This window comes from Ciconia boyciana, chromosome 8 (assembly GCF_034638445.1).
Source record: "Ciconia boyciana chromosome 8, ASM3463844v1, whole genome shotgun sequence".
Lineage (NCBI taxonomy): Eukaryota > Metazoa > Chordata > Aves > Ciconiiformes > Ciconiidae > Ciconia > Ciconia boyciana.
The window spans coordinates 12,684,427-12,694,882 of NC_132941.1; the positions used below are offsets into that span (position 1 = coordinate 12,684,427).

Here is a 10,456-nt window from a genome sequence, read left to right on the forward strand (position 1 = left end):
CCCTGTTCTCTGTTTCTGTCCGTCCGATGTGGCAGCATGTTTAGCAACAGTCAAGCACGTCCTTTCTGAAGGGGTAGGTTGGACTAGACCTGAGAGTAAAAGTTAACATGGTATGTTCTGTTTCTTTTCCAGATGAAAATGAATGTCTCAGTGCACACATTTGTGGAGGAGCATCTTGCCACAATACTTTGGGAAGCTATAAATGTATGTGCCCTACCGGATTTCAGTATGAACAGTTTAGTGGAGGTTGCCAAGATATCAATGAATGCGGTTCTGCACAAGCCCCATGCAGTTATGGTTGTTCAAATACTGAAGGTGGCTATGTCTGTGGATGTCCACCTGGTTACTTCAGAATAGGACAAGGGTAAGGGATTCTCATTTTAAACTAACAGACATAAAGGGGACATAATCCACTCCCTTCTCTGTAGTGTGGAGCAGCAGAACCAGGGGGATTGTCACCAATGAAAGAGGGATAGGTTTGTGGAGGTGCTCAAGAGTTGGATGCACCTGCTGATTTTGGAGATGAGGGAGGGGAAAGGTAACCAAGGGAAGGGAGCAACGTGGTTTTAATGCTTAACGAAATTTGGTCAGGGCTACCAGGTTCAATCATCTCTTCTAGGCTACTGCTTTCACCTCTCCTGCACACCCCAGCAGCTAGACAAGTTCTCTGAGCTTGCCACTTGGGAGCTCACACCCCTCACTGTGATTTGTGGTGTATCACTTGTCTCCTTTAAAAAAAAAATAATAATAATACCCGCCACCAGCTCCAAAGACAAATGATATTATACAAGTGGCTTCACCCACTGGTTGGAATAACAATTCTGCATGCTTTTAGGTTCTTATATGTTCCATATTCTTCTGTGTTCCATATGAATCATTTTTTTAATAAATGTCTCCTTTATCAAGAAAAACAATTTTCACTTGCCCCAGTGGGAGTGTTAGGGCTGTGCATCGTGTAGGGCCAAGCAATTCAAATGGAAAGCAGAAAGATTGTGGCTTAAATTTTAGAACTGGCTAAAAGCTTTGGGATACAGTATGAAAGACCTCACTTTTCAGATTTTTCAGCAGTTTCTGAAAATTGGTCTCTTTCAGTGTGTTCCAGGTTGGATGACAGAAATGACTAACAACTTCTCGGAGCTTAAGCCTGTGTTTTAAAAACTGTTAAATATTGGCAGGTCTCTCTTAGGCAAAGCCTTATGGAGCCAGGTTCTTGAAATCAGAAGTAGCTGCATTGTGATTCAGTGAGAATTTTGCCTGTTGACTTCAGCAGAATTTTTTCCTAGGAAATGAGTGCAACATAATTGCCACCTTATTTGTATTCACAGTCCCCCAAATTCAGCTTTTGATAAGATCTATGTCTCACTGGAATTAATTTTGAATTTCTTCCTTCCTCAGACATTGTGTTTCTGGAGTGGGGCTAGGCAAAGGTCAAGGACAAGAGCTTTCACTCAGTGGAGAAGTAGATGACAACTCCCTCTCTCCAGAAGCTTGTTATGAATGTAAAATCAATGGCTATCCCAAGAGAGGAAGGAAGCGCAGAAGCACTAATGAAACTGCAAATGATGCAGAGGTAATTTACTCTTTTTGGGGGAAAGGGTTTTCGGTTGTCTTGTGAAAGCCTCAGAAGGAGGTGTGCCAAGAGACAATCCCACAGGAAGAATGTACACCCCAACCAAAGTAGACCAAAGAGCTGGTTTTGGATATCAAGTAGTCTGTGTGGGGGCTTTCTGAAGTTGTTCACTGTGATTAGGCAAAGGTCATCCTCTGAAGCCCCTGCATACCTAATATCTATGTTGCATCAAACACTAAAATAAATGCCTAGAGAGCAGTCCACTCACCAGCAAAGCAGGCTCTTGATGTCAGAGGACGGCAGGTATGTGAAACGTTTGTGTGACCTTGTGGCCAGAAAGGCAGGACATGTTGGCCAGGGTGGATGTGGATCCTGCCAAGCAGCGCCATGTTGAGTGTCTGGGGCTGGAGCCCTCCCCAAAGCAAACGCAGAGCTCTGGACACAAACACCTCACCTGGAGGGAGTCCAGGGTGGCAGCCCTTCCTCGGGCTTGTCCAGACCCTTGCAGTCAGTCACCCAGGTTAGCGTCCTGGGGCCGAGGCTGCCAGTGAGGCCATGCACAGGGCTAACCACTGGCCCAGACAGCAGAACAGGGGACAGAGCTTCATTTGTCTTTGCTAAGAAGTTGCTGGGGACAGAGGCAGGTTTCCATTTGCCTCCGAGTGGTGTAATTGTGTAAGTGAAATGCTTATCATCTATTGCCACGCTCACACAACTCCACTTCTTCCTAGCTGTTGTCACTGGCATTTTTTTTATTAATCAAATATTAATAAGTGGTTTCAGCAGTTATATTTACATGAAAGCTAGTCTGCTGTGTGACAAGTTTTGTCTTTATGCAAAGGATAGGCATCCCTTTTCACTCATCCTTGGGGGAGGTATTTTCCTTTAGTTCTTAGGAAATGTTTCTCAAAAAAAGCATTAAAGTAAATCCTTCACCAAACTCCCCCTGCTGGGGTTTCTTCTGAATTGATCACAACAGTGAGACACAATGGGATGGAGGTTGTTGTAATTCTGTTTGTTCTTCAGCTGGGCTTCCAGCACCACACTTCCCAGTATAAGTGCAGAAGTCGTGATAGAAGCATGATCTTGTAATGTGTAATTACAAGATCATGTTACTGTAGTCCCTCTTGCGCAAAATTCAGAGTCCTTGCGTTACCTGGGGAGTCCCGCATTGGCTTATTTCAACTTCTTGTAATATGAAGTCAAAATTGCCCAGTCTGGTCATCCAATCCAATGGCCAGCACAAGACACTGGATTTAAACCTTGTGCTCACGTTAATTATATGCAGACTTCAGCAAACTGTAAACAGCTTGTAGCAGAAGTGTCACCAAGTCCACAGTCATTTGACTTCTCACTTCTTCATCCAGTCTAAGATGACAGTGACGTTACAGGTGAAGGGATCTGCCCTGACCTCTGGCCAGAGAAGCAGCAGGTCATGGCAGGTCTCTAGTCTGTGCAGGTATTTGTCATTCAGCTGAACGTATGTGTCTGGGTATGCAGATGTGTGTGTTGCATTCTAAATATAACCAAGAGACACTGAACACTCTTGTAAAATGTTGCCACACCATCACTACCCTGAGCTAAATGTCACCTGTACTCTCTGCTCATGTGTATATGCCAAAGAGCTTGCTTTTCCATGCACAAATACAGGGGATCTGGGAGACTGTTAGCTGTTTCCCTTAGGTGCTCAGTGCGTGGCCCTCTGCTAATAGGGGAAGACAGGAGAGCGCTTTTGCCCGGAAGAGTGTGGATGTTTGATTTTGGGCGGAGTGGGGTCATAAACTGTGTTTCTTCAGTGTGTTTCAGTACTCTCTGTGATTAGTGTTGGATTTGTCTCAGAGGTGACGTACAGCTTCTGTTGCTTTCCAAATGAAAATGTTACAGCTGATGTGCTGTCTGAAATGTTATCATTCTGCCGCTGCAGCATGACTCGTGCACAGGGGACTCAGGGGGAGCCCAGTTACCGTGGCTCAGAGGTGAGGGGCGATGCTGCTTTTCCAGCACCCCGCTGCACCTGTGGGCCACCCCGGCTCCACACCTAAACAAAGCAAATCTTGCAAAGCAGAAAACTCCCACCTAAATGACGTGCCTCCCTCACAGACCCTGCTCTCTTCTGCACATCGTTGTTCACGTTAGCTTGTAGTTCCCCTGATAGAGAGGAGGAGTGTGCCTTTGCTGCTCTCTTTGTAGGAGACTGCTCGCAGACTGCAAGCACAGAGAGGCTTGCTTTGTGAGGCAGCGGGACCCACACGCAGAAACTTTCAGTGCCTGTCTCAGGCTCCCATTACCCACGCAGGGACAGTGACAAAGACCGTACTTTATCCTGGCAAGTCCTAGGCCTGTAATAGTGGATTTGACAGGTGATATTACAGAACCTCCTTTTGAAAATTATTTAATTAATAATGAATGAGCTGAGTAAGAAATGAATACACATAGGTCATGTGAAATGCTCTCTGACAAAATCAACTAACATCGTTTGTTCCTGTGCAGGATCAGCAAGAGCTGGAGCCGCCAATCAGCCTCGCCAGCTGGGATATTGAGAAAGCAGCAGTCTTCTCCATCAACATCTCGGATCTCAGTAACAAAGATCGCATCCTGGAACTGCTTCCTGCCCTCACAACACTGACAAACCATAACCGATATTTAATTGACTCCGGAAATGAAGATGGTTTCTTTAGAATCAATAAGAAGGACGGGATAAGTTACCTTCATTTCACAAAGAAGAAGCCAGTGCCTGGAAACTATTCATTACAAATCAGTAGTATTCCACTCTATAAAAAGAAGGAACTTAACCAGCTTGAAGAGAAACATGACAAAGACTACCTCAGTGGTGAGCTGGGAGATAACCTGAAAATGAAAATTCAGATATTGCTTCATTAATTCATCAACCAAAGACCAAATAATTAAACCAAAGATAGATAGGTAGGACTGAATATTCCTCCCAATCAGATTCTCCATATCATAGGTACAATCTTACATGAGTACATTTGTATGAATGAGCACTATTATATTATTACATAAACAAGGTACAGGATGAATACCCTAGCTCAAAACAACCACTTTCTCAGGCTTTTAAGTGTAGCTGAGCTACCTTGATATGTTGAATCTTGAAAACTGGGACTTTTATCATTGGAAGTTGGCCACTGATGCTGAGACACGTCATCATTTCAGCAGAGGTACAAGAATGTGCTTTCAACTGATGGACAGCTCTATTTTTGTAATTCTTAAACTTCGCTTCTCCAACTACAACTTACTAGGTCAGCCATTTATGATATCCATTTGGTGCTAGTAAATTTTCAACCTAGATTTATAAATGCACTGTAATATTTACACAACTTAGAAGCCAAAATTGCCATTATTCAGTCTAAATACTTCAATCAACCAAAGTTAGCTCAGTAGTTTATCTCAGTTATGCCTATAATACATTACATGTAAATTAAGTGTGTGTATACTGTAATCATGCTATTTTTATCAATGAAGCATTTGTAAACTAGATTAATAATACCCTTAATGTGAGGGTTTGTAATGGTGCTTATAAGACCAACTACTTGTTAACTGTATACACAAACCTGATGATAAAGTTTCTGTGACTTGCCAAAATGCACTGAGGTCAATAGGGACCATTAAACATTCTCAAAAGTCAGACGACAATCAGTGCCATCCTACACCATGACATTATGTAACGTGTCAAGAGTACCCATAGTCATTCATATCAACAAGGGTTCAATGTCATAAATGTCACAATAAAACAGTTTTTTTTTTAGTTTATTCTGTGGCCCTGTGTTCTTGCTAAAAGTGTGATAAACTGCATTCCTGCGTTTCAGGCATTGTCAGTAGGGTTGGTTGTATATCTGTGTGCACAGGTGATTTCTTCTTGAAGGTGTGCTGCTGCCATTTCTTCATTCTTCATGCAAAGGAAGAACAGAAGAAATACAGAAACCTTCACAAATCTAAACAGCAGTGGACCTCTGGCAGATTATGGCGTGGCTCAAGAAAGCAAGTTAGAACATTTCCAATGACTTGACCTGAATAATCCTGTCAATAAGTAACTTTGACAGGCAAAACATGCAGAAGTGGATGTTAAATCATGTTACAGAAAACACATTTAATTACTTTGAAAGGTCTTGTTTGCTAAAACTGCCTTAAGATATTCCATTCTTCTACCCCCACTTCAACAGCTGTTGTCAAATAATCTAAGACTGGTAACAAAGGGATAATGCCACAAGCCATCACAAGTTGTAGCTGGGTTTTAATATCAAATGAATTATTCAATGATGCGGGTGTTCTTGTATACGCAAGTGCCGTGGTGTATCTTTTAGCAGCAGAACATTGTACTGAGGTGTGATGCTATAAAATCTGGAAGAAAAGATGAAGCAAGCGGTGTCGCTGAAACTGCTGTTTGGACATCCCTGTAGTTGATAGAGGGAACATATATTGAGCTATAATAGCTTTGGAAGGGAAATGTACTGTAATAATTCACCCCAAATTGTATTGTTTTCTGTAATTAGATTTCAGCACTCTTTGATTTCTTCTGCATAACAAATATAACTATATAAAAAGGACCTTGTGCACAGGGTTACTTTGATATTTTTAATAGACCATGTCTGGATTTTATTTATTAGTGTGCCAAAATGTTGAACAGTGTATTTTTTCCACATGTTGCATAACTATGGCAAAATATAATCAGAGCTTTACAGCTGTAAATGGCACTCTTATTTCAGCAGGTTGGGAGTGATTTTTAATGCTGGTGGCAGTGTGCAAGATCGTATGGTTTATAGGTAAGTGTACGGTTTGAGTATTTTCTCTCCAGCCCTTAAACACTGAGAGGAACTGAGAAGAATGATTTCAGAAAGAGCTGTCAGGACTCTGTCCAGTAGAGTTGGTTTAGCATTAAGCTGCTGTGTAGCACCTTATCATGCCAAAGGTTCCTTGATTGTTTTCCAGCAGCCCCAGTGTTGCCTGCACAGGTCTGCAAATCACCTTTGTTGTGCTGCAGAACCAAGAAATCTTGATAGCATCTCTTCTAGTGATTTAAAAATGGAAAGCCCAGTCTTTCTATACTGATCTGCACATAAAAATCCATTTTCTTGTGCAATTATTAATCTGTCTCTTTGCAGCAGAGCCCTTTTCTGGTATGTCATTTTTGCCTGTCACTTTTAGTTGCTGTATGTTTACAATTATTTGCATTAGTTTGAATTTCTGCAGTTTCATTACAGTGTCAGTGAAGCACAAAGGTTGCGTAATAACATTGAGGGAGACCTACAATTAAAAAGTGGTTTGTAACCTACAGTGTGATTTAAAATAATTTCCTGTACTTGATTTGGCGGTGGGATCCCAGAGTGACTCTAAGCACTAGACAGACTGAAGTAGAGGTCTTTCTGAATGTATATCCTTTTGCAATTAATGGATATCTTTCAAACTCAAGGAAATGGTGAAATCTTTAATTATTTGAAATAACTGTGGCTTCCCTCCATTGCGATTGTGCATGACTCGGCATAGATGCATGCATGGATAATAAATACAATTTTTGCTTAACAGAGTTTAACAAAGGTGGCTTGTTACTGTACATATCAAATCATTTTCTTGTTGTGTGTTGTAACAGTATCTTGTAAACTTGACAGCTGACGTGTATTTTGGCAGAACGTGACTGTTTCCACACTCTCGCTTTTAAGCTGACTTTCAAAGGACCCGAAGTGTTTGCTTTCTTATGGCTGGTCCCAAAGGGTCACACTCAGGTTTTCTCTAAGATAAATATTCTACGCTGTGATTCAAGTTCAGCTTTGTGCTTTGGAAGAGCTAATCTGGTCAAGACTTCTCAGCACAGGCAGGCCTGAGCTGTTTGGAGAGCAAGACGCCATGGCTGGTGCCTGGCAGCTGCCTGCGCCTTCCTGGGACGGAGTCTGGGCACCGCTGGTCTCTGCCGGCAGCACCGCGACAGGGAAGTGCGGTACAAGGCAGCCTGCATCGAACCCACTGCTCTAGGCCAAGCTGGGGGGGGTGGTGCTGGCATTGCAAAAGCTTCCTCCCCGCTTTTAAAAACTGGCATTTGCTGTGAAGGAATTTTTAGGATTCCCCGTTTAAGCTGGTGCTGTACTTGAACCATTAAAGCCTCACAGTACTCTTGCAGATCTGATGGCTTCTGCCAAAATGAGCAAGGTTAACAGGTTACGTTGCGCTGCAGTGCTGCTACTTTCTGAGTAGGCACCAGACAAGAAGGAGATGGCTTCTCTTCTTTCAGCTTCACTGCTGTGACAAGAAAATCCTGTATTTTGAGTTACAAAGGGGAAGCCAGGGTTCAGCAGCTGACGAGGCCAGGGCTGCCTGCAGAGCTGCAGGAGCTGCGTACCCCTCTCGGTGCCCCCAGCTGCCCCGCACCAGGTAGGACAGGAGCCAATGTGACACACTGACTTCCCAAAGCTGGGACATCTGGGCCCAGGATCTTGCCTCATGCGCCCCCTCCCAGGAGCAAGTCTTCACGCTTTTCCGCTTTGGTTGGCTTCATGCTTGCAGGAGTGGCCAGCCGCTAAAGCCAAGATATGATGTACAGCAGGTTAATCCAGTAAAGCCAGGTTGGCAGTGTCCTAGCAGAGTATTTGCCCAGAGTAAGCCCTCATATTATCACAATCTTGGCAGAGTAACACTCAGCTAAAACTCTTGTGTTCAGAAAATCCCAGAGCTTCTAGTTGTTGCCTGTGGCTTGAACGTGTTGGATGCCTTGCAGAAACCCGTGCAGCCCCTTGCGCGAGCTCCCACGGTTACACATCTGCGCCGAGGGGCTCTGTGTGCAAACGGCATCGGCAGTGTGGGTCCGGGGCATCACATTAACCTGCGGGATCACGCTGGTTCTGGATGCTGTGAAAACTTAAGACAGGGCGAGCAGACAGCTGTAATTTGGGGCAAAATATGCCATCATTTACACTAAGGAAAATGCAAATGATCGCGGAGGTTGCAGCAGTAGCTAGAGGGAAAGAAAAGGGGAGCAGGGAGAATGCTGCAGTTGGTCAGTGGCCCAAAATGTCCCAATGCAGGTGGCTTCTGCTTCACCTGCAGATGCTGGTCCTGCACCAGCCCTGGTGCCCTGTGCTCCCCTGGGCTGTCACTCGCAGGTCCCCGTGCAGGTGCTGCAGCGGCCAGCAGCCGTCCCCGCAGAGGGGGACGCACCGCTGCTGCTTTCAGAGCAAGCAGAGGCACTGCTGGTGCCGGGAAGGTGGAGGTGGTCAGCGGCGGGATTGTATGGTGCTGCCGCATTCAGTGCACGCTTGGCCAAGGCCCTTGGTGCCCCTGGAGAGACTTTGAGGGCAAGTCCTGGTCCTTCTGGAGTGGGCTGTATGCTCTGGTTCGCCTGGAGATGAGACCATCTTCCTGTGCAGCAAAAACCTTGAAGATGCCGATGACTTCAGCTCTGACAAATTCCAACGATCTACTTCTGCTGTCCTTAAAACTTGCCAAATATTTCACACCCTCCTAACAAATGCTTTTGAGGAATATCACGCCCAAGCCAACTCTTCAGTTATGAGCTTCCCATTGAGTTCAGCAGAGGAACCTTGAGGCTAGAGAGGTCACCAAAGTGTTTGTTTTTGTATTTCAGGCTCTCCTTCCTATTTCTACCACGCCCCTGCGTGGTGTGGCAATGGTGGGAAGCAACCGTGGAGGCCGGGGCTGCTCATCCAGCGGGAGTGTGCTGGCAAAGCTGGGCTGCAGCCCCATGTTGGTGCTGGCCAGTCCAGCGTGTGCCATTGCTGCTTGTTAGCACACAGCTGAGTCCTCAACCTGCTTGGACACACGCTCCTGTGTGTATGTAGAAATGTATGTGTGTTTTTCTGAAGAGTCTAGACAGATAACTATATCTCAGTGCTTCCAGGCTAAAGTCACGCTGTGCTAAACCTTTGCTAAGTACCTAGGAAGGGCTTTTTCTCCTTCCCTCTCTTGGGCTGGACCCGTCCCTCGCACGCGGTGGCAGCACGGGCCCAGCCCTCGCCCTGGCTCAGCTCTCACATCTGCGGGTTTGTTTGTTTATGAGCTTCTCTATGGCTCCCAGGGCTGTAGGATGTGAGCGTCTCGCAGACACGCATGTTGAGCCTCCCTACACCCTTGTGAGGTTGGGATGTGTTTGTCATCCTTGTTTTACAGGGCAGGAACTGAGAACCAGATGTTTTGGTTTGGGAGAGCCCATAGGCAATGGCCGTTCTGCCAGGAGCAGCCCCGAAGCACTGAGGTGTACTTGGAGAGAGCAAGGAGCCACATGGGCTCATCAGCCGTGACAGCCCTGGCAGGCACGAAGCCGTGGGAACTGCCCCTCTGCATAAAACGTGTCCCAGACGGAGCCTGGCGGAGCCCCGGCCGCTCCCCACACTCTTCAGAAAGCTGAGGACATGGCCCCGTGCTCCAGGGTGCATCCCCTGGGGTGGCTGTCCCCATAGGTACCCCACGCAGGATGCTGCCACTGCAGCTGCAGCAGCACCAGTTTTAAAAAAAAATAAAAATAGAGTGACAGTGCCCAGTAGTCTTCTGCTGGAAAAAATATTTTGGGTAAGTATCCAGGTCAGGAGGCTGTGTGGACATAATCAAAAGTGACACTGCTGGTGAACAGGACCCGGACTCTGCCAGCTTCCCCGGCTCGTCTCTGAGGCTGCTGGATGAACCAGCCAGGAAAACAGGGCTACTGCTTAGTTTTCTTTGGAGGTTGATTCTTTATTCCTATCATTTCTATGTGAGGTGCTTCAGGGTGATTTTTTTTTTTTTTGGTCTGTGACAACCCAGGAGAAATTATTTTTTTTTAAGCAGCCCATGTGGGACGAAGTTTGACTGTAGCTATCGTGCAGTACATTATTCAGCCAGTAAGCTCGGACAGGTAGGAAAGCTGTCTGGACTTTTTCACTTTGCAAT

General features: G+C 45.4%; 1 protein-coding gene across 1 annotated transcript in view; it reads left to right on the forward strand.

Moving 5' to 3' along the window:
* Positions 1 to 5,571, forward strand: part of FBN1 (fibrillin 1) — a 158,572-nt gene extending 153,001 nt beyond the window's left edge. The window contains exons 63-65 of the mRNA XM_072870543.1: positions 133 to 364; positions 1,396 to 1,570; positions 4,061 to 5,571. Of these exons, the coding sequence (XP_072726644.1) occupies positions 133 to 364; positions 1,396 to 1,570; positions 4,061 to 4,450 (797 nt within the window). The 3' untranslated portion in view covers positions 4,451 to 5,571. The remainder of the gene's footprint in view (positions 1 to 132; positions 365 to 1,395; positions 1,571 to 4,060) is intronic.
* Positions 5,572 to 10,456: the final 4,885 nt, after the last annotated feature.